The sequence below is a fragment of the Entelurus aequoreus genome, linkage group LG01 (genome assembly GCF_033978785.1).
Source record: "Entelurus aequoreus isolate RoL-2023_Sb linkage group LG01, RoL_Eaeq_v1.1, whole genome shotgun sequence".
Taxonomy (NCBI): Eukaryota; Metazoa; Chordata; class Actinopteri; order Syngnathiformes; family Syngnathidae; genus Entelurus; species Entelurus aequoreus.
In genome coordinates, this window is record NC_084731.1 from 63,363,478 (window position 1) to 63,388,879 (window position 25,402).

At 36.9% G+C, this 25,402-nt stretch overlaps 1 protein-coding gene across 5 annotated transcripts in view; it reads right to left on the reverse strand.

The window, feature by feature from the left end:
* The window catches only part of LOC133655653 (plasma membrane calcium-transporting ATPase 1-like), a 232,155-nt gene that overhangs the window by 73,403 nt on the left and 133,350 nt on the right, over positions 1-25,402 (reverse strand). For all 5 annotated transcript variants that reach the window (XM_062056042.1, XM_062056033.1, XM_062056016.1 and 2 more), the window contains exons 3-4: positions 21,851-22,048; positions 2,410-2,667 (exon numbers count right to left, since the gene is read on the reverse strand). In XM_062056042.1, coding sequence (XP_061912026.1) covers positions 2,410-2,667; positions 21,851-22,048 — 456 coding nt within the window. The remainder of the gene's footprint in view (positions 1-2,409; positions 2,668-21,850; positions 22,049-25,402) is intronic.

Genomic DNA, 25,402 nt, shown 5'->3' on the forward strand with positions numbered 1-25,402 from the left:
GCCACGTGTTACATCAATGTGGCTTCATAGTAAAAGAGTGCGGGTACTAGACTGGCCTGCCTGTAGTCCAGACCTGTCTCCCATTGAAAATGTGTGGCGCATTATGAAGCCTAAAATACCACAACGGAGACCCCCGGACTGTTGAACAACTTAAGCTGTACATCAAGCAAGAATGGGAAAGAATTCCATCTGAGAAGCTTAAAAAATGTGTCTCCTCAGTTCCCAAACGTTTACTGTGTTGTTAAAAGGAAAGGCCATGTAACACAGTGGTGAACATGCCCTTTCCCAACTACTTTGGCACGTGTTGCAGCCATGAAATTCTAAGTTAATCATTATTTGCAAAAAAAAAATAAAGTTTATGAGTTTGAACATCAAATATCTTGTCTTTGTAGTGCATTCAATTGAATATGGGTTGAAAAGGATTTGCAAATCATTGTATTCCGTTTATATTTACATCTAACACAATTTCCCAACTCATATGGAAACGGGGTTTGTAGATCAATACAGTCTGCAGGGATACAGTCCGTAAGCACAAAACCTCCAAAAGTGTGAAAAGTTGCTTGGAACAAACTTTGAGGTGACTTGCAACACTTTGACTTCTTATAAAAAACATCAGTCATTGGTGTTTAAAGTGCAGTCCATGGGCCATTTGTGGCACCTGGCTTTTTGTTGAGGGCACTTTAGAGAAATAAAACCAACAAAACACCCTGCAAAAATGTATTCAAAATCCACAATTTCATGGAAAAAGATTAAGAAACATAAACACAAAGATTTGTCTTCAAATATTTATATGTAACACATCTTTATCCTTTTTATGATCTTATTTCATGACAATTGATAGCATGAGGTAACAGCATTGAGTTAAGGAGGGGGAATAAAAACATTTAGATCACTAATCAGTTGTATGTTGTATGCTTGCATGTTCGAAATAAACTCAAACTCAAACTCAAACTCAATCAGTAGCTGGTGATCTCAAGCAGAAAAGTCATAGAACAAGTCCCACGTCTGCTTGATGATCAAATATCAAGTAAGTCTAATGTGTTTCACTGCACATTTTACTTTGAACACAATCTTCAAACTTAGTCACTGGGTATTACTACTAACTGACTATTATTTATCACTTATTTTTATGACTAAATACTTAGTCACTGGGTATTACTACCAACCTACTTCTACTTCTCACTACTTTTTATGACTAAATACTTAGTCACTGGGTATTACTACTAACTTACTACTACTTCTCACTACTTTTTATGACTAAATACTTAGTCACTGGGTATTACTACCAACCTGCTTCTACTTCTCATTACTTTTTATGACTAAATACTTAGTAACTGGGTATTACTACCAACTTACTTCTACTTCTCACTACTTTTTTATGACTAAGTACTTAGTCACTGGGTATTACTACCAACTTACTTCTACTTCTCACTACTTTTTTATGACTAAGTACTTAGTCACTGGGTATTACTACTAACCTACTTCTACTTCTCACTACTTTTTATGACTAAATACTTAGTCAATGGGTATTACTACCAACCTGCTTCTACTTCTCACTACTTTTTATGACTAAATACTTAGTCACTGGGTATTACTACCCACTTACTTCTACTTCTCACTACTTTTTTATGACTTAGTACTTAGTCACTGGGTATTACTGCCAACCTACTTCTACTTCTCACTACTTTTTATGACTAAATACTTAGTCACTGGGTATTACTACCAACTTACTTCTCCTTCTCACTACTTTTTTATGACTAAGTACTTAGTCACTGGGTATTACTACCAACCTACTTCTACTTCTCACTACTATTTATTACTAAATACTTAGTCACCGGGTATTACTACCAACCAGCTTCTACTTCTCACTACTTTTTATGACTAAGTACTTAGTCACTGGGCATTACTACCAACTTACTTCTACTTCTCACTACTTTTTTATGACTAAGTACTTAGTCACTGGGTATTACTACTAACCTACTTCTACTTCTCACTACTTTTTATGACTAAATACTTAGTCACTGGGTATTACTACCAACCAAATTCTACTTCTCACTAGTTTTTATGACTAAATACTTAGTCACTGGGTATTACTACAAACATACTTCTACTTCTCACTACTTTTTATGACTAAATACTTAGTCACTGGGTATTACTACCAACTTTCTTCTACTTCTCACTACTATTTATGACTAAGTACTTAGTCACTGGGTATTACTACCAACTTACTTCTACTTCTCACTACTTTTTATGACTAAATGTATTAGTTGTCTTATATTCGTCTTATTTTTTCGTGTTTAGTTTATCGCTGCTCTTCTACCGGGCAAACAAGTGTTTTATCCGATAAGGCAAGGAATCAAAGGAACTTCTAGTAGAATATTTGATTAGTCCAATATGTTTACAATGTACCGTATTTGATCTGTGCGATGTCTCCCACCACAAGCTCGGCCACAGGAATTTGGATGACCTGGCCTTTGCGGATGACCGTGAACTTCTGCTCCTGTTCGATGCGACTCTGAAGCCCTCGGAACTGCTTCTCCTTGGACCAGTCGTTGAAGGCCGTCACCAGGACCACGATGATGACTGAGAACAGGATGGCGGCGCCCTCGATCCAGCCGGCCTGAGACTCGCCTTCATCCTCCACGCCGCCCTCTGCCTGCCCACATGCTGGAAGATGAAACAACAACATGCTGGGGGTTAGGTCTGTGTGGGCTTTTTTTCAGGACTCAAATGCTTGTGGAGGGTCCAAGTTTCCAAACAGGAGTCCAAATAAATGTCCATTCTGCAATGGCCCTGGACCTGACCAAAGATCTGTTTGAGGCCCTTCCTGTCTAATAATGAAATTAAATATTGACCACACATATCCACACATTGGAAAAATGATGAGAACTATCTTCTACAAAAGTTTAAAATCCTTCTTGCAGATATCTATGACCATGTATTATTTGTAGAAATCATAAAAATGATGAAGACTAACTTCTACAAAAGTTTAAAATCCTTCTTGCAGACATCTATAACCATGTATTATTTGTATAAAGCATAAAAACAATCAAAACTATCTTCTACAAGTTTAAAATCCTTCTTGCAGACATCTATGACCATGTATTATTGTGTAAAAATCATAAAAACGATCAAAACTATCTTCTACAAAAGTTTAAAATCCTTCTTGCAGACATCTATGACCATGTAATATTGTGTAGAAATCATAAAAATGATCAAAACTATCTTCTGCAAAAGTTTAAAATCCTTCTTGCAGACATCTATGACTATGTATTATTGTGTAGAAATCATAAAAACGATCAAAACTATCTTTTACAAGTTTAAAATGTGTCTTGCAGACATCTATGACCATGTAATATTGTGTAGAAATCATAAAAATGATCAAAACTATCTTCTACAAGTTTAAAATCCTTCTTGCAGACATCTATGACCATGTATTATTGTGTAGAAATCATAAAAATGATCAAAACTATCTTCTACAAGTTTAAAATCCTTCTTGCAGACATCTATGACCATGTATTATTGTGTAAAAATCATAAAAAGGATCAAAACGATCTTCTATAAAAAATTTAAAATCCTATCTATGACCATGTATTATTGTGTAGAAATCATAAAAATGATCAAAACTATCTTCTGCAAAAGTTGAAAATCCTTCTTGCAGACATCTATGACCATGTATTATTCGTAGAAATCATAAAAATTATCAAAATATTTTCTACAAAAGTTTAAAATCCTTCTTGCAGACATCTATGACCATGTATTATTTGTAGAAATCATAAAAATGATCCAAAACTATCTTCTACAAGTTTAAAATCCTTCTTACAGACATCTATGACCATGTATTATTGTGTAGAAATCATAAAAATGATCAAAACTATCTTCTACAAGTTTAAAATCCTTCTTGCAGACATACACTACCGTTCAAAAGTTTGGGGTCACCCAAACAATTTTGTGGAATAGCCTTCATTTCTAAGAACAACAATAGACTGTCGAGTTTCAGATGAAAGTTCTCTTTTTCTGGCCATTTTGAGCGTTTAATTGACCCCACAAATGTGATGCTCCAGAAACTCAATCTGTTCAAAGGAAGGTCAGTTTTGTAGCTTCTGTAACGAGCTAAACTGTTTTCAGATGTGTGAACATGATTGCACAAGGGTTTTCTAATCATCAATTAGCCTTCTGAGCCAATGAGCAAACACATTGTACCATTAGAACACTGGAGTGATAGTTGCTGGAAACGGGCCTCTATACACCTATGTAGATATTGTACCAAAAACCAGACATTTGCAGCTAGAATAGTCATTTACCACATTAGCAATGTATAGAGTGCATTTCTTTAAAGTTAAGACTAGTTTAAAGTTATCTTCATTGAAAAGTACAGTGCTTTTCCTTAAAAAATAAGGACATTTCAATGTGACCCCAAACTTTTGAACGGTAGTGTATATGACCATGTATTATTATTGTGTAGAAATCATAAAAATGATCACAACTATCTTCCATAAAATTTTTTAAATCCTTCTTGCAGACATCTATGCCCATGTATTATTGTGTACAAATCATAAAAATTATCAAAATATCTTCTACAAAAGTTTAAAATCCTTCTTGCAGACATCTATGACCATGTATTATTGGCTGTAAAAATCATAACAATTATCAAAATATCTTCTACAAAAGTTTAAAATCCTTCTTGCAGACATCTATGACCATGTATTATTTGTAGAAATCATAAAAATGATCAAAATATCTTCTGCAAAAGTTTAAAATCCTTCTTGCAGACATCTATGACCATGTATTATTTGTAGAAATCATAAAAATGATCAAAATATCTTCTACAAAAGTTTAACATCCTTCTTGCAGACATCTTTTAATTTTCCTGAGGGAACTCTTCTGAAGGAATCAATAAAGTACTATCTATCTATCTATGACCATGTATTATTGGCTGTAGAAATCATAAAAATGATCAAAACTATCTTCTACAAGTTTAAAATCCTTCTTGCAGACATCTATGACCATGTATTATTGTGTAGAAATCATAAAAATTATCAAAACTATCTTCTACAAGTATAACATCCTTCTTACAGACATCTATGACCATGTAATATTGTGTAGAAATCATAAAAAAGATCAAAATATATTCTACAAAAGTTTAAAATCCTTCTTGCAGACAGCTATGACCATGTATTATTTGTAGAAATCATAAAAATTATAAAAACTATCTTCTACACGTTTAAAATCCTTCTTGCAGACATCTATGACCATGAATTATTTGTAGAAATCATAAAAACGATCAAAATATCTTCTACACAAGTTTAAAATCCTTCTTGCAGACATCTCTGACCATGTATTTGTCACATCATGGTGAGGGAAGTCCTGTTTTGGGGTTGTCTGGCAAACTTCCTGTTTTATTTTGAAAATTCTAATCCTCCTCTCGTTTCAGGTCACTTGCCCTTCCTCCTGTGTCACTGGTCTGATGTCTCTCCTGATTGCCTGATTGTGCCCACCTGTGTCACCCTCCCTCATGTGTATATAGTCCTCGTCTTCCCCTGTCTTTTTGCCGGAGTATATCGTCTCGCTACGTACCTCCAGCCTTGTCCACAGCCTTGTCCACAGCCTTGAACCAAGTTTGATAAGTATTGTCTCGCTTTATTTATTGATTTCTTTGTTCCCTCTGAGAGAGTGATTTTCTTTTGCTAAAGTTTTTCGGTCAAGTCTTTTTGTATCAATTTTCATAGTGCCTTGTCTTCCTTTTTTTCCTCCTTCTGGGGCGCTTTTAGTTTTCAGGCTTCTCAACACTTTATACATACTTTCTGTTTTATAGCTTCTCAACTTCTTTGCATGAGTGAATTACCTTTTTGTAGACTATTATAGATTGTTGGGTTTTTTGTTATTCGACTCGTATAGAACTTTTGCTATTGCCTTTTCCTCCTTATGGAGTGATTTTCTGTTTATTGCCTTATGTCCTATGCTACATATCCTATAGTTGCTCGAATATATCATAGATAGATTTTGTAGCCACTTTTGTTTAATCACTCTGTCCAAGAGATAGCAAAGAACTATCTAAATAAAGTCTGAGTCAATTGTCACTCTTCTGCATCTGAGTCCTCATTTACGCCTAGATCTAACAGTATTATTTGTAGAAATCATAAAAATGATCAAAATATATTCTGCAAAAGTTGAACATCCTTCTTGCAGACATCTATGACCATGTATTATTTGTAGAAATCATCAAAATTAACAAAATATCTTCTACAAAAGCTTAAAATCCTTCTTGCAGATATCTATGACCATGTATTATTTGTACAAAATCATAAAAAATATCAAAATATCTTGTACAAAAGTTTAAAATCCTTCTTGCAGACATCTATGACCATGTATTATTTGTAGAAATCATAAAAATGATCAAAATATCTTGTACAATAGTTTAAAATCCTTCTTGCAGACATCTATGACCATGTATTATTTGTAGAAATCATAAAAATGATCAAAACTATCTTCTACAAGTTTAAAATTTGTCTTTCAGACATCTATGACCATGTACTATTGTGTAGAAATCATAAAAATGATCAAAACTATCTTCTACAAGTTTAAAATCCTTTTTGCAGACATCTATGGCCATGTATTATTGTGTAGAAATCATAAAAAGATCAAAAATATCTTCTACAAGTTTAAAATCCTTCTTGCAGGTGTAGAAATCATAAAAAGATCAAAACTATCTTCTACAAGTTTAAGATCCTTCTTGCAGACATCTATGACCATGTATTATTATTGTGTAGAAATCATAAAAATGATCAAAACTATCTTCTGTAAAAGTTTAAAATCCTTCTTGCAGACATCTATGACCATGTATTATTTGTAGAAATCATAAAAATGATCAAAATATCTTCTACAAAAGTTTAAAATCCTTTTTGCAGACATCTATGACCATGTATTATTTGTAGAAATCATAAAAATGATCAAAATATCTTCTACAAAAGTTTTAAATCCTTTTTGCAGACATCTATGACCATGTATTATTTGTACAAATCATAAAATTGATCAAAACTAACTTCTACAAAAGTTTAAAATCCTTCTTGCAGACATCTATGACCATGTATTATTGGCTGTAGAAATCATAAAAATGATCAAAACTATCTTCTACAAGTTTAAAATCCTTCTTGCAGACATCTATGACCATGTATTTATTGGCTGTGGAAATCATAAAAATGATCAAACTATCTTCTACAAAAGTTTAAAATCCTTCTTGCAGACATCTATGACTATGTATTATTTGTAGAAATCATAAAAATGATCAAAATATCTTCTACAAAAGTTCAAAATCCTTCTTGCAGACATATATGACCATGTATTATTGTGTAGAAATCATAAAAACGATCAAAATATCTTCTACAAAAGTTTTAAATCCTTTTTGCAGACAGCTATGACCATGTATTATTTGTACAAATCATAAAATTGATCAAAACTAACTTCTACAAGTTTAAAATCCTTCTTGCAGACATCTATGACCATGTATTATTTGTAGAAATCATAAAAATGATCAAAATATCTTCTACAAAAGTTTAAAATCCTTCTTGCAGACATCTATGACCATGTATTATTGGCTGTAAAAATCATAACAATTATCAAAATATCTTCTACAAAAGTTTAAAATCCTTCTTGCAGACATCTATGACCATGTATTATTTGTAGAAATCATAAAAATGATCAAAATATCTTCTGCAAAAGTTTAAAATCCTTCTTGCAGACATCTATGACCATGTATTATTTGTAGAAATCATAAAAATGATCAAAATATCTTCTACAAAAGTTTAACATCCTTCTTGCAGACATCTTTTAATTTTCCTGAGGGAACTCTTCTGAAGGAATCAATAAAGTACTATCTATCTATCTATGACCATGTATTATTGGCTGTAGAAATCATAAAAATGATCAAAACTATCTTCTACAAGTTTAAAATCCTTCTTGCAGACATCTATGACCATGTATTATTGTGTAGAAATCATAAAAATTATCAAAACTATCTTCTACAAGTATAACATCCTTCTTACAGACATCTATGACCATGTAATATTGTGTAGAAATCATAAAAAAGATCAAAATATATTCTACAAAAGTTTAAAATCCTTCTTGCAGACAGCTATGACCATGTATTATTTGTAGAAATCATAAAAATTATAAAAACTATCTTCTACACGTTTAAAATCCTTCTTGCAGACATCTATGACCATGAATTATTTGTAGAAATCATAAAAACGATCAAAATATCTTCTACACAAGTTTAAAATCCTTCTTGCAGACATCTCTGACCATGTATTTGTCACATCATGGTGAGGGAAGTCCTGTTTTGGGGTTGTCTGGCAAACTTCCTGTTTTATTTTGAAAATTCTAATCCTCCTCTCGTTTCAGGTCACTTGCCCTTCCTCCTGTGTCACTGGTCTGATGTCTCTCCTGATTGCCTGATTGTGCCCACCTGTGTCACCCTCCCTCATGTGTATATAGTCCTCGTCTTCCCCTGTCTTTTTGCCGGAGTATATCGTCTCGCTACGTACCTCCAGCCTTGTCCACAGCCTTGTCCACAGCCTTGAACCAAGTTTGATAAGTATTGTCTCGCTTTATTTATTGATTTCTTTGTTCCCTCTGAGAGAGTGATTTTCTTTTGCTAAAGTTTTTCGGTCAAGTCTTTTTGTATCAATTTTCATAGTGCCTTGTCTTCCTTTTTTTCCTCCTTCTGGGGCGCTTTTAGTTTTCAGGCTTCTCAACACTTTATACATACTTTCTGTTTTATAGCTTCTCAACTTCTTTGCATGAGTGAATTACCTTTTTGTAGACTATTATAGATTGTTGGGTTTTTTGTTATTCGACTCGTATAGAACTTTTGCTATTGCCTTTTCCTCCTTATGGAGTGATTTTCTGTTTATTGCCTTATGTCCTATGCTACATGTCCTATAGTTGCTCGAATATATCATAGATAGATTTTGTAGCCACTTTTGTTTAATCACTCTGTCCAAGAGATAGCAAAGAACTATCTAAATAAAGTCTGAGTCAATTGTCACTCTTCTGCATCTGAGTCCTCATTTACGCCTAGATCTAACAGTATTATTTGTAGAAATCATAAAAATGATCAAAATATATTCTGCAAAAGTTGAACATCCTTCTTGCAGACATCTATGACCATGTATTATTTGTAGAAATCATCAAAATTAACAAAATATCTTCTACAAAAGCTTAAAATCCTTCTTGCAGACATCTATGACCATGTATTATTTGTAGAAATCATAAAAATGATCAAAATATCTTCTACAAAAGTTTTAAATCCTTTTTGCAGACATCTATGACCATGTATTATTTGTACAAATCATAAAATTGATCAAAACTAACTTCTACAAAAGTTTAAAATCCTTCTTGCAGACATCTATGACCATGTATTATTGGCTGTAGAAATCATAAAAATGATCAAAACTATCTTCTACAAGTTTAAAATCCTTCTTGCAGACATCTATGACCATGTATTTATTGGCTGTGGAAATCATAAAAATGATCAAACTATCTTCTACAAAAGTTTAAAATCCTTCTTGCAGACATCTATGACTATGTATTATTTGTAGAAATCATAAAAATGATCAAAATATCTTCTACAAAAGTTCAAAATCCTTCTTGCAGACATATATGACCATGTATTATTGTGTAGAAATCATAAAAACGATCAAAATATCTTCTACAAAAGTTTAAATCCTTTTTGCAGACAGCTATGACCATGTATTATTTGTACAAATCATAAAATTGATCAAAACTAACTTCTACAAGTTTAAAATCCTTCTTGCAGACATCTATGACCATGTATTATTTGTAGAAATCATAAAAATGATCAAAATATCTTCTACAAAAGTTTAAAATCCTTCTCGCAGACATCTATGACCATGTATTATTGGCTGTAGAAAGCATAAAAATTATCAAAACCATCTTCTACAAGTTTACAATCCTTCTTGCAGACATCTATGACCATGTATTATTGTGTAGAAATCACAAAAATGATGAAACTATCTTCTACAAGTTTAAAATCCTTTTTGCAGACATCTATGACCATGTATTGTGTAGAAATCATAAAAACGATCAAAATATCTTCTACACAAGTTTAAAATCCTTCTTGCAGACAACTATGACCATGTATTATTTGTAGAAATCATAAAAATGATCAAAACTAACTAGAGATGTTATCGGCTGATAAATGCTTTAAAATGTAATATTGGAAATTATCGGTATCGTTTTTTTTATGATCGGTAAAAAACACAAGATACACTTACAATTACTGCACCAACCCAAAAAACCTCCCGCCCCCATTTACACAAAAGGGTTGTTTCTTTCTGTTATTAATATTCTGGTTCCTACATATATATGCAATATATATCAATACAGTCTGCAAGGGATACAGTCAGTAAGCACACATGATTGTGTGTGCTGCTAGTCCACTAATAGTACTAACCTTTAACAGTTAATTTTACTCATTTTCATTAATTCCTAGTTTCTATGTAACTGTTTTTATATTGTTTTACTTTCTTTTTTATTCAAGAAAATGTTTTTAATTTATTTATCTTATTTTATTTTATTAATTTTTAAAAAAAGGACCTTATCTTCATCATACCTGGTTGTCCAAATTAGGCATAATAATGTGTTAATTCCACGACTGTATATATTGGTATCGGTTGATATCGGTATCGGTAATTAAGAGTTGGACAATATCGGAATATCGGATATCGGCAAAAAAGCCATTATCGGACATCCCTAAAACTAAATTCTACAAAAGTTTAAAATCCTTCTTGCAGACATCTATGACCATGTATTATTGGCTGTAAAAATCATAAAAATGATCAAAACTATCTTCTACAAGTTTAAAATAATTCTTGCAGACATCTATGACCATGTATTATTGTGTAGAAATCATAAAAATGATCAAAACTAACTTCTACAAAAGTTTAAAATCCTTCTTGCAGACATCTATGACCATGTATTATTTGTAGAAATCATACATCCATCCATCAGTGTGTAGCACCCCTACTGTAGGATAGCAGGTTAGTACAACAATTAAGATTACTAGGTTCTTGGCTGTATAATTGAGAGACTCGCAATGAGACGTTACGTACTTAGTGGACCACAGAACAACTGCTGGCAAATTTATTGCACAATAATAAACAATAACACATGAACAGTGTGCTTTTTAAATTGTAAATACCCCCAAAAATAAATAAAAATAGAGCTCTGTTGCAAAAATTCAAAAGTAGCAAAATAGAAGAAATGTCCTTTTTAAATTGTCCTTTCAAAAAGTAAATTCTACCCGGGTAGTAATGAATTGAACACTGTCTATATTCCTTGGTTGGGAATCCTTAGTTCTATTGTAATCCGTTATTCCATACTGATTCGGTTCGATACTTGCGACTCTGATGGTGGATCAGTTCAGTTAAAGGTCACTGCAGAGTGTGGAGACCGATGCAGCTGGCCACACCACATCCAAACGCTCCCTCTCCGCAGACTCTCACTCACTGGGACTGGCTCGCCATCATAACTCAAGTCCAGTTTGGAACCAGACTTCAGGATCATACAAAAAAACAATTGAAGTTCTCAGCAGCACAAAACACAGCAATCCAGCTCCCACTGGAACCAGGCTATCTTATGCTGCTATTCCAACACTCGGTTTGAGAAGTGACAAGTATTTTAACTTATAAACCTTGTCTTTGTAACACAACGATATGACTCGTGCCTTCACTCTTTGACGTTCAGTGAAGGAATGTCTGGAATGAGAAAGGTGCATGCGACCTCTACTGGCCAACATGTGAATAACGTGCTGCGTGCATGTATCATTAATTTAACCCTGTAGTGACCACATGACTTTGACACATCAAGTTTAACATTTTTTAAGTGACCAAAGTGACTTTGGCACACCATAGATTAGAAATGAATAATAGGAGAATATATTAGTGACACTATATTTCCATATGGGTTACACACTCCCCCCTTAAGTCAGCATGAGTCCCTTCATGTGCTATAACATCTTGACTCAAATTGCTATAACCTCATGACTGTCGTAGTCACCTAAGGAAATGAGTGCGTGATTGAAACTGTCTAGAAGACTTTGAGCAAAAGAGATGAAGGGTTTACCCAACTGTGGGTAGTTCAATCGGTCTGGTGGCCGCCGTGACCTTACAGATCGACGTACCATATTGCCTTGCCCACAGTCATCAGGTAAGTTGGTTCCCTTGGCTTCAGTATCTTGAGCTTCTGGAATTTCAGTGTCATTTCCCGTTTCTCCATTTTCATTACTCTCCAACTGGTGATCTCCAACCACTTCAGGAAATTCCTTTTCTTTCTCAACTGGCAACGCAGGCTCATTACCAGCAGAGGACTCCACTTGTGATTGGGTTTGTAGTGTCTCGCCCACTTCCTTTTCTGTGGGAGGATTGTCAACTACAACCAGCTGTTTAGGGATGTTATAGACCTTTGTAAACCTCTTCTCAGTGAGAGCTGAGGTTTCCTCGGAAAAGACTGTGTACTCCTCTTCAGACTCAGAACTTTCCTCTTCTTGGACCTGAGGAGAACTTTGTCTTGTCCTGGGACGACGAATCAGCCTTGGCTGATTGGGTTCCTCATCCTCGACTTCAACCAATTGCCCGCATGGCAGCAGAAGATCCCTGTGTAAAGTGCGGACTGGACCATCTTCATCTACTGGCTGTACCTTGTAAACAGGTAAGTCTCCCATCTGTTGTAAGACACTGTACACAGCGGACTCCCACTTGTCAGCGAGTTTGTGTTTGTTCCTCAGACTGACATTTCTCACCAGTACTCTATCTCCCACTTCAAGTGCAGACTCTCTGACTCGTTTATTCCACTGCTGCTTATTCCTCTCAGCAACTTTCTGGGACTTTTCAATGGCTGTTTGATAACTCTCCTCCAGTCGAGACTTGAGATTTCGCACATATTGGGAGTGAGATACTGGTGTTCCTTCCCTGACGGGTAGGTTGAATGCAATATCGACTGGAAGCCTGGGTTGTCTCCCAAACATTAACTCATAGGGACTGAACCCGGTGACCTTGCTTCTGGTACAGTTGTAGGCATGTGTGAGTGGTTTAACGAAATCACGCCAGTGACTCTTCTCTTTTTCTTTCAGAGTACCCAACATGCCAAGAAGCGTGCGGTTGAACCGCTCAACCGGGTTTCCCCTCGGGTGATAAGGACTGGTTCTCACTTTCTTGATACCGGCTATGGCACAAAGTTCTTTAATAGTGTGGGATTCGAAATCTCTTCCCTGATCACTGTGCAAGCGTTCAGGAAAGCCGTAGTGAACCAGGAACTGCTCCCACAGACACTTTGCAACAGTAGTAGCTTTTTGATCTTTCGTGGGTATGGCTACTGCGTATTTTGTAAAGTGGTCTGTGATGACCAGAATGTCCTTGGTATTGTGGGAATCAGGCTCCAGTGATAGGTAGTCCATGCAGACTAATTACATTGGCCTATTTGTCTGGATACTGACCAGCGGTGCTGCTTTCTCAGGCGGAGTCTTCCTCCTAACACACCGGCCACAGGTTTTGACCTTGTGCTCAACATCCGCAGCCATTCGTGGCCAGTAGAATCTTGACCGTACTAAGTCAATGGTACGGTCTATGCCCATGTGTCCCATGTCGTCATGGAGACACTTGAGTACAGTGACTCTGAGGGACTCTGGAAGAATGAGTTGATAGATCGTTTCCTCTTCACATTTCCGCTTCCTGTACAGGAGACCGTCTCTCATCTCAAGGCGCTTCCACTCCTTGAGCATCAGTTTGAGTTCAGGAGAATTAGGACCGATGTTCCGAGATACTGGGCCTCCAGATTCCAACAGATGAATAACATGTTTGATGGCAGGATCAGCTTCCTGTCGTTCTCGGAGGTCATCCTCACTGAAGATGGGTACCGTCACATGACCTAATAATTTTTCATCACTGTAGATGTCTGGAACAGCGTCGGCGTTGAGAGCTAGGGATTCAACCAACATGATAGAAGGTAAGTTGTCGGTTTCTCTTATCAGGTGTCGGTGACATAGGGCTGTAACTGCATCTTCAGGTAAGTTTAAATGGTCAGGTGACGATGATAGATGATGTGAGATGAACCGCTTTATTCTCTCTCTTTCTTCCAGTGAAGCGTCATCCTCAACCAGCATTCCATGCGGTTGCCTGGAGAGACCATCGGCATCTTGATTGCTCTTTCCAGCCCTGTACTTGATGTTGAAATTGAACGTAGAAAGGGCTGCTAGCCAGCGATAACTGGCAGAATCTAGCTTAGCTGAGGTGAGTATGTAAGTTAACGGATTGTTATCCGTTACCACAGTGAAGTTGTTACCATAGAGAAAGTCCTGGAACTTCTCTAGGATTGCCCATTTTAAAGCTATAAACTCCAGCTTGTGTGCTGGATATCTGGCCTCACTAGATGAAAGGCCCCTACTGGCATAGGCGATGACCCTTGATTGGCCATCCTGCTCTTGGTATAAAGCAGCTCCTAAACCTGTAGTACTAGCATCCGTATGCAGTGTATAGGGGAGCTTTGCATCTGCGAACCGCAGGATGGGAGAAGATGTGAGCTTCTCTATGATGCATTCAAAAGCGTCCTGACAAGCAGGTGTCCATCGTTCTGCGAACGGCTCTTTTGGATTGAAATATTTTCCTTTACATGTCGTCATCTTCTGGCCTTTTCTGAGAGGTGGATAGCCAGAAGTGAGACTGTTTAGGGGCTTCACTATTTTAGAATAGTCCTTGACAAAGCGGCGATAATAGCCGGCGAAGCCTAAAAAGGACTTCAATTCTTTTAGGGTCTGTGGCGTTGGCCACGTTTTCAGTGCAATGACTTTCTCGGGATCAGTCTCGACACCATCTCTTGAGACGATGTGCCCAAGATAACGTACAGATGTTTGGAAGAATCTGCACTTCTCGGGAGAAAGCTTGAGACCATATTCTCTTAGCCGTTGAAGGACGTGCAGAAGCCTGGCCTCATGTTCCTCCAGGGAGGCAGAGAACACAATGAGATCATCAAGAAAGACAAGCACCTCTTTCAGGTTAATGTCACCCATGCATTTCTCCATTAGGCGCTGAAATGTACTCGGCGCATTGGTTATCCCCTGGGGCATACGGTTGAACTCCCAAAACCCCAGGGGACAGACAAAAGCAGTCTTGGCTTTGTCACTTTCTTCCATACCAATTTGGTAATATCCGGACTTGAGGTCCATTACGGAAAACCACTGTGACCCGGTGAGGGCGGAGAATGCTTCTTCGAGGTTTGGTAATACATAAGCATCCTTTATGGTTTGCGTATTCAACTTACGGTAATCGACACAAAGTCGGACATCACCGTTCTTTTTCTTTACAACGACTATGGGTGACGAGTAGGGTGACTCGGACTCCCTTATCACACCAGCTTCTAGCAGTGTTTTAAGGTGTTTCCTCACAGCCTCATAGTCATTGGGATGTATGGGTCTTGAACGCTGTTTAAAAGGCGTTTCGTCTTTGAGCTTGATACGATGCTTGACTTTGGTGGCATGACCAAAATCAAAGTCATGATGTGCGAACACATCAGAGTAACCATTGAGTTTCTCTGTGACTCTGGTTTTCCATTCCTCTGGTAGAGGAGAATTGCCGAAGTCAAATGTCAGGGTGTTGTTTGTGGACTGATTTGGAGAAAAGGTTGCACTACAACAGTTCACAGTATCTGCATTCTTGTTAGGTAATGGACTTTTTTAACAATCTTATCAGGAACATGTAGTTCTGCGACAACACAGTTTGTGGGTAGTGTTATGTCATGGTCTGTCTCGTTTCTCAGCCAAACAGCCAACTTGTGCTGAGGCTGCTGGGGCAAAGTGACGAGGCAACAGTCAACGAAAATGCCACCAGGTAAGACAGACTTTCTTGGCTGTTCCAGAACTGCCAATTTCTCCGTATTTGCAGGATTGACTTTGACCTGGCCTTCCACAAGGACTTCATCATGTGCAGGAATAACTTGCTGCGGTTTCCCTTTGAGTGTCATTAGACCTATTTGCCCAGTGCTCTTTAGCTTTTGTCTAAATTCAAGTGCACTGAGGATTTGTTTGTAGCCATGAACAGTTGAAGTGGTCTTTTGAGTGTTGTATTGGCACTCTTCATCATATAATACATCAAGTAAGTTGGTCCCTATTAGAACAGGCAGGTCACTGTTGGAGCGTTGATCAGGGACAACTAATGCTAGAGTGTTCACTTCGGGTGCAGTGTCAATAAACTCTTTTGGCAACTTAATACTGACTTCTGCATAGCCCAAATATGGGACAGACTGACCATTAGCACCTTCCACATCAAGAAGATTGAATGGCTGGATAGGCTTTTCTGACAAGTGCTCTGTGTAGAATGAGTTTGAAATTGTGGTCACCTGAGACCCTGTGTCAAGAAGGCAGTTACATTTTACACCTGACACTGTCACATCACTGATGCATTTGTTGCCAATTAAACCTTTTGGTATTTTAGATTGGTGCTTGGTTCTGTGAGAATAACTTGAAATATTTTGTTTGGAGCTTGTGTTAGTCTTTGTTCCTGTTTGCTCCTCAACAGGAACAGGATTTAAAAATCCTGTTTGCTTTGTTCGTCCCACAGCTTTTGTTTCTCTTTGAGTTCTTGGCGTTTAGCCTCAACAACCTCCGGGTTGGACTCGTTGGGACAAGCTGGCGCTATATGTCCATCTTCGCCACAGTTAAAGCAATACCACGGTCGTGGTTTCTTTTTGTCTCTTAGGACAGCCTCTGTCTTATGCTCCTTTTCCTTGGGTTTCTTTGGCTTAGCTCCCTTGGAGGTAGCCTTTGTGGAAGATTCATCCACGGACGCTTTCAGGTTTGCCAACTGGGCTTGAAGTTGTGCAAGTTGTTTTTGTATTTTCTTTGTACTCTCATTATGGTTGTCCTTTACAGCAGCAGCTGCTATGTCCTTCTCATCTGAATCAGAGTTGTACACGTTCACATTATTAGACTGCACTTTAGTTTTGTGAAATCCAACATGTTGCTTCATACGACGAGATCTGGCAGCCTGCTTGTCTTCCTCCGTCCTCACTAAGAGCAACAACTCGGAGAACGAGGGTGGGCATCCTTCTGCAGTTGGGACAGCTGAAGATGTGTGATTAAACTATTGTTGAAACATCCCCTGCAGAACTGTTTCAGCAGTTGCCGGTCTGCGTCGCTGGCAGGAATGCCATTCCTCTTGACTACTTTGCTCAGTTTTGACTGTAAGCGATGTAAATAAGCAGAAGCCTTTTCACCCGGCTCTGCGTCGGTAGTAAGGAATGCTGCAAAGAGCTCATCAGCATCATCCACAGTACCGTAGGCTGAGTCAAGAACATGCAAATAGTCACGTGGGCTCGACTGGGACCAAAGATGCTTTACAACATTTACAGCTGGAGGAAGGAGACTTTCTACAATCCTTCTGACCACTTGCTTGTCAGGGATTGTGGTATCGCTGAAGTAGAACTCGACATTACTACGCCAAGTCTCATAATCGACTTCCAGGCTGGGGCAGGGAGTTTTCCCAGAGAAAGGCCTCAACCTGACATGGTGTGTTGATGACATGTCACTGCTCTTTACAATATGCTCCACCACCATTCTCTGCACCTCAGGTGTGTTAATTTGGTCAAGTGGTAGCTGAAAGGGTGATCTGGCACCACTAGGCAGGGTTTGTTTAAGTGGGACCGCATTCATATTTAGAGTGGACTGAGTTGGGGTCTGGACAAACTCTGGTTCAACTCCACTCTTGTGAGGAGTAGACGAGGGGGTTTGGTGCTCAACTTCCTCATCTCGTTGAGCTGGCCGGCTTTCTTGAATTCTGGCCAACTCCTCTCGCAGGACTTTCTCAAAGTCTGTGCCACTCAATTTTGCAATGCTTTCCAGCTCACACAGGTAGAATTTGGTTATGTTTGAACCTGCATTAGCAGCATAAACACTAGATAAGAGCTGCACATAGTGTGTAATTTTGTCATCTGAAGAAGGTCTGTTATATGGTAAATCACGTGCAAGAACACTAACACCTTCACCAGATTTAAACTCAACAATAGCAGAATTTGGGAATTTAGCATCGGAACTGTCAATTTTAACCACTCTTTCAATGGACCCATATTGATTCAAAAAGTCAAATACCTCCTCATCTACTTCAGTACCAGACATGCCACTGACCAGTACTGAACTGGGTACCTTAATGTTTTCAGACTTAATGACATCCATATTTCAAGTGTAAAGTCAGACGTATTACAAAATTTGTGAATAAACGTGCCAGAGTTGTTCTGTATTGTACGTACAGTATGAATTCGGAATCACAGCGCTCCTGGCTGGCTCGCCAAGTGTGTAGCACCCCTACTGTAGGATAGCAGGTTAGTACAAAAATTAAGATTACTAGGTTCTTGGCTGTATAATTGAGAGACTCGCAATGAGACGTTACGTACTTAGTGGACCACAGAACAACTGCTGGCAAATTTATTGCACAGTAATAAACAATAACACATGAACAGTGTGCTTTTTAAATTGTAAATACCCCCAAAAATAAATAAAAATAGAGCTCTGTTGCAAAAATTCAAAAGTAGCAAAATAGAAGAAATGTCCTTTTTAAATTGTCCTTTCAAAAAGTAAATTCTACCCGGGTAGTAATGAATTGATCACTGTCTATATTCCTTGGTTGGGAATCCTTAGTTCTATTGTAATCCGTTATTCCATACTGATTCGGTTCGATACTTGCGACTCTGATGGTGGATCAGTTCAGTTAAAGGTCACTGCAGAGTGTGGAGACCGATGCAGCTGGCCACACCACATCCAAACGCTCCCTCTCCGCAGACTCTCACTCACTGGGACTGGCTCGCCATCATAACTCAAGTCCAGTTTGGAACCAGACTTCAGGATCATACAAAAAAACAATTGAAGTTCTCAGCAGCACAAAACACAGCAATCCAGCTCCCACTGGAACCAGGCTATCTTATGCTGCTATTACAACACTCGGTTTGAGAAGTGACAAGTATTTTAACTTATAAACCTTGTCTTTGTAACACAACGATATGACTCGTGCCTTCACTCTTTGACGTTCAGTGAAGGAATGTCTGGAATGAGAAAGGTGCATGCGACCTCTACTGGCCAACATGTGAATAACATGCTGCGTGCATGTATCATTAATTTAACCCTGTAGTGACCACATGACTTTGACACATCAAGTTTAACATTTTTTAAGTGACCAAAGTGACTTTGGCACACCATAGATTAGAAATGAATAATAGGAGAATATATTAGTGACACTATATTTCCATATGGGTTACACATCCATTTCTACCGCTTGTCCCTTTTGGGGTCGCGGGGGGCGCTGGAGCATATCTCAGCTGCATTCGGGCGGAAGGCGGGGTACACCCTGGACAAATCGCCGCCTCATCACAATCACAGGGCCAACACAGACAGACAACATTCACACTCACATTCACACACTAGGGCCAATTTAGAGTTGCCAATCAACCTATCCCCAGATGCATGTCTTTGGAGGTGGGAGGAAGCCGGAGTACCCGGAGGGAACCCACACAGTGAAAGGTAGAACAAACTCCACACAGAAAGATCCAGAGCCCGGGATTGAACTCAGGACTACTCAGGACCTTCGTATTGTGAGGCACATGCACGAACCCCTGTTCCACCGTGCTGCCCTCAGAAATCATACAAATGATCAAAACTATATCCTACAAAAGTTTAAAATCCTTCTTGCAGACATCTATGACCATGTATTATTGTGTAGAAATCATAAAAATTATCAAAATATCTTCTACAAAAGTTTAAAATCCTTCTTGCAGACATCTATGACCTTGTATTATTGTGTAGAAATCATAAAAATGATCAAAATATTTTCTACAAAAGTTTAAAATCCTTCTTGCAGACATCTATGACCATGTAATATTGTGTAGAAATCATACAATTGGAAGAAGCAGAGCTTATTTAATCCTACCCCTTTTCCTTTACATAGCAGTTGCTAACACGTTGGTTCACTGTCTGTTCTCAATTTATTCACAATATACTCCATAAGTAATAACATTAGTAATAAATAATTATAAGTGAAGTAAGTTATATTTCATATGGTGAAATAAATAAGATGATCTAGAAAATGAATGAATGGATGAAATAAATGTAGAATGTTTATCATGGTTCTTCTTCTTTGTACTTTGTAAACACTAAGTTTGAAGAGTTTCTTGAAGTGGATAATATTAGTACATTGTTTGATTTCTTTGCTTAATCCATTCCATCATTTAATTCCACATACTGATATACTGAAGGTCTTAAGTGTTGTACGTGCGTACAAAAGTTTTAAATTACATTTTTCTCTAAGATTATATTTCTCCTTTTGTTGAGAAGAATTGTTGTATATTCTTGGCTATCAGATTCTAGTTTGCTTTGTGTATAATTTTAGCTGTTTGTAAATTCACTATGTCGTGGAATTTCAGTATTTTTGATTCAATGAAGAAAGGGTTTGAATGTTCTCTATATCCAACATTATGTATCATTATAATTCACAGATGTCAAAGTCAAGGCCGGGGGCCAGATCTGGCCCGCCACATCATTTTAACTGGCCCGCAAACACCTGGAAATGATATGTGTCAATAAAGTACTTGATATTTTCTCACTAAATGTCATTGATTGTTTTCATTTTGACAAAAAAAATATATGTACTGCTTGAAATTGCATACCTTTTTAACTGTAATAGTATCCATTATTACAACAAATATTACAGTATATTATCATACTTTACAAACATTTTCTGTCTAGATACTTAAATATCTGCTTGACTTATGATTTTACAGAAAACTGCCCATCAAATTAATAAAAATGACGATGAATTTGACGGTGTTCTTTACAGCATAAATTGAAAAAGAACTAACATTTTTTGCGTTCAAATTTGTTGACTGAGCTGCTATATTTTGACCGTTTAGCAACTGCTATGTAAAAGAAAAGGGGTAGGATTAAATAAGCTCTGCTTCTTCCTACTCCTTTTCCAACATGTTGAAAAGAGAAACTGGAAATTGTGATGCATCATGTTGTATGCTTGCATGTTCCAAATAAACTCAAACTCAAACAGTGGTACGGTTTTTCTAAAAAAAAAAATAACACTATATTTTACAGTAACATTTTGTACATGCAAAGTTTTTACTGTAAAATGGACAGTATACTTAAAACAATTGATATAATCAATAATGAAATCCAGAGGAAAATTCCTACATTATTCACTGTTACAAGCGGCCCTCTGATGGCAGCCATAACTGTGATGTGGCCCTCAATGTAAACCACTTTGACATCCCTGTTCTATTTGATCTTTTTTGTAACACGGTTAATGAATAAAATGTACTTTTGTAGTTATTTCCCCATATTTCTGCACAATAACTCAGATATGGTAACACTAGCGAGCAGTAGAGAATATTAAGTGATTTTTGGTCTAGAACATGTTTTGCTTTTTTCATTATTGACAAGTTTCTTGCCACTTTATGTTGTATATTTTTTATATGAGGTTTCCAGTTCATTTTATCATCAATCATTATACTAGAAATGTGGTTTCAGTGACAATAAAAGGCTTCCTATTGTGTTCTATCACTTCTCTGTCTGGATGTTATGTTCCTATGGCAAAGCATAGCAGCTTGTTGCGGTCACCAACATGCATTATCCAGATATGACTGAAATCTATCAAAGTGATATCATTTTCATGGTTTGTGTGCAATCGGACCAGCTTGTCATTTGTTGTGTTTTGTAGGACCCGACCAGCTGAAGGACCCAGTAAGTTAGAGAAGGTGAGAAGGTTCCTGCAAGTTGTCGGCAGGCGGCACTGACCTTCAGCGTCTCCTCCTGGTAGATGGTAGAAGGATAAGCCAAGCGAGATGATGGCTGCTACCTCCAAGATGATGAGGGTGACGTCTTGCAGGGCCTCCCATACCAGCTGCAGGAAAGTCTTGGGTTTCTTTGGCGGGATGAAGTTCTTCCCAAATGCACCGTGTCGTTTCTCCAGGTCCACGGGGTTCCCAGACAGACCTGCAGACACAAACAGAACAGTTGACCACGTCGATAGAGACTTTTACACAAAATTCAAATCAGTTAAGGGACTGTAGACCATTGTCAATCAATCTTCTTCATGCCATGTGCCCTGTACACTACAGAATGTATACTGTGGTTGGGGGATATAATCCTGAACAAGTTTATAATATATGGATGAGACAGACTTATTTTGGAAACGAATGCCCTACCACACCTTTATAATGCAGGACAAAGCCAAAAGCGCAGGATTTAAGGCCCAAAAAGATCGCGTGACTCTGGTTATGTGTGGAAATGCTTCGGGCTTTATGATAAAACCCGGGCTTATTTATAGGTCAAAAAATTCTCGAGCCCTAAAAAACAGGTTTTGATCTTTGGTTTCATTCTTTAATACAGTAGTGTACTGTAGTAATTTTTTTAAATCCACAAAGGTTTGAACATTGAAAGTGTTTAAACGAGAGAAATGTGAGAAAATGTTAATGCCTTTCTGAGAAAAAGTTACAAAGTGTGTGGTTAGGGGTTTTACAGACTTAAAACATGAAAAAGAAATGAAAAAACATATACTGTACAGCCCTGTAAACTTAGACTTAGACCAACTTTATTGATCCACAAGGGAAATTGTTCCACACAGTAGCTCAGTTACAAAAGATGGAAAGGATAAGGATGGAAAAGATCATCACACATGGGCACAAAAAGAGGGTGACAACGAAAGGTATAAAGTAGACTAAAAATGTACCATAGTATTATTTTTTTGTGTTTATTTTTAATGTTTTAGACTAAACGAAAAAAACATGCAATAAATAAAAAAAACAACCTGTAAACAAAAAAACATGCAGAGTAGATGGTATTTTTTATTTTATTTTTTTGTCATAAAAAATGCAATCATGCGTGCTTACGGACTATATCCCTGCAGACTGTCTTGATCTATATTGATATATAATGTAGGAACCAGAAATATTAATAACAGAAAGAAACAACCCTTTGGGGGGGGGTTTAGAGTTTTTTTGGGTTGGTGCACTAATTGTAAGTGTATCTTGTGTTTTTTATGTTGATTTAATCAAATTTAAAAAAAATAAATATTTTGTTGTTTTTTTAATTTCTTGTGCGGCCCGGTAGCAATTGATCCACGGACCGGTACCGAGGAGCGGCCCGGTGTTTGGGACCACTGCCTTACAGTACTAATAAAAAATGGTAACCATTGCCTCACTAAGCATCAAGGGGTTAAATCACCAGAATGATTCCAGAGCGCGGCCACTGCTGCTGCTCACTGCTCCCCTCACCTCCCAGGGGGTGCAACAAATGCAGAGAGTAATTTCACCAAACCTAGTGTGTGTGGGACTATCAGTGGTACTTTAACTTTAACTGTAAACGAAAAAAACATATTAATAAAAAAAACAACAACCTGTAAACAAAAAAAAAAAAGCACAGTGAATGGAAAAAAAACATCTAGTGTAAAGGAAAAAATATATAATGAACATCTTAAACCCTTTGTTTTTCTCTTGAGATAAAGATTATTTATGCATTTAATATTTGTTTGCTTACTATTAGGGGTGTGGGAAAAAATGGATTTGAATTCGAATTGCGATTCTCAAGTTGTGCGATTCAGAATTGATTGTCATTTTAAAAAAATCGATTAATTTTTTTTTATATATATTTTAAAAAAAAAAATTTTTTTTTATTTTTTTTAAATTAATCAATCCAACAAAACAATACACAGCAATACCATAACAATTCAATCCAATTCCAAAACCAAACCCGACCCAGCAACACTCAGAACTGCAATAAACAGAGCAATTGAGAGGAGACACAAACACGACACAGAACAAACCAAAAGTAGTGAAACAAAAATGAATATTATCAACAACAGTATCAATATTAGTTACAAATTCAACATAGCAGTGATTAAAAATCCCTCATTGACATTATCATTAGACATTTAAAAAAAAAAAAAAAAAGAACAATATTGTCACAGTGGCTTACACTTGCATCGCATCTCATAGGCTTGACAACACACTGTGTCCAATATTTTCACAAAGATAAAATAAGTCATATTTTTGGTTCATTAAATAGTTAAAGCAAATTTACATTATTGCAATCAGTTGATAAAACATTGTCCTTTACAATTATAAAACCTTTTTACACAAATCTACTACTCTGCTTGCATGTCAGCAGACTGGGGTAGATCCTGCGGAAATCCTATGTATTGAATGAATAGAGAATCGTTTTGAATCGGGAAAAAAAATCGTTTTTGAATCGAGAATCGTGTTGAATTGAAAAAAAAAATTGATTTTGAATCGAATCGTGACCCCAAGAATCGATATTGAATCGAATCGTGGGACACCCAAAGATTCATAGCCCTACTTACTATGGTATGTTATTTATTTATTCACTGTTCTGTTACGGAGAAAAAGGAAATGGGATAAAATTGCTATGGTATGAAAAGGGGAAAGATAAATAAGCTCATCTTCTTCCTACTCCTTTTCGGACGTGCTGTAATAAAACAACTGGAGAAATGCGATGCATCACATTGTATCGTAATAAACTGAAACTGAACTGAATATATAAAAAAAGGAAAAAAAAGAAAAACATATACCTTACAATATTGTAAACGAAAAAAACATATAATAAATTAAAAATAATAACCTGTAAACAAAAAAACATGCACAATAAATGAAAAAAACAGTGTAAATGAAAACAAAAAAAAAAGAACGAAAACAAGTATAAAAAACGAAAAAATATATATTAAGAAACAAAAAAACATATAATACATAAAAACATTTAAAAACCTGTAAAGGAAAAAGATGCACAGTAAATGAAAAAAACAAAGTGTAAACGAAAAAAATATATAATGAACGAAAACACATATATATATATATATATTTTTAAAACTACTACACGTATTTCACTTAAAGCAGGTATTTTTTGGAAGGTAACCTCAGAAGATTAAAGGAGGGAGGGAACACTTTATATCCAAGTTCCTCTACATGTGGACACACATGTCAGCTATTTCTGCTAAAGCAGCATCTATGTTCCTTCAAGAAGGTTCTACTGACGCCCTTCGGGATCGGCGTCAACATTTTACAGTCCTAACCAATGGCTGCTTGAACAGAACCCGTTTCCGACGCTGTAGGGTTCTGCACACCCTTGGAGACCCATCTTGTTGGATTAAATCCAGACAAAAAGTGTGGAAGCTGCAGGGTGAAGAAGTCATTTTAAAAATGACTTTCATTTTGGAGGTTTGAGGCACTGCAGCAAATAATGTCCGTGTGATCAATAGCAATCCTTTTATTTTGTGGTTCATTTCATGCTGGGATTGTGTCGTTTGCAGAGCGTCCCTGTGGACCGGCAGATGAA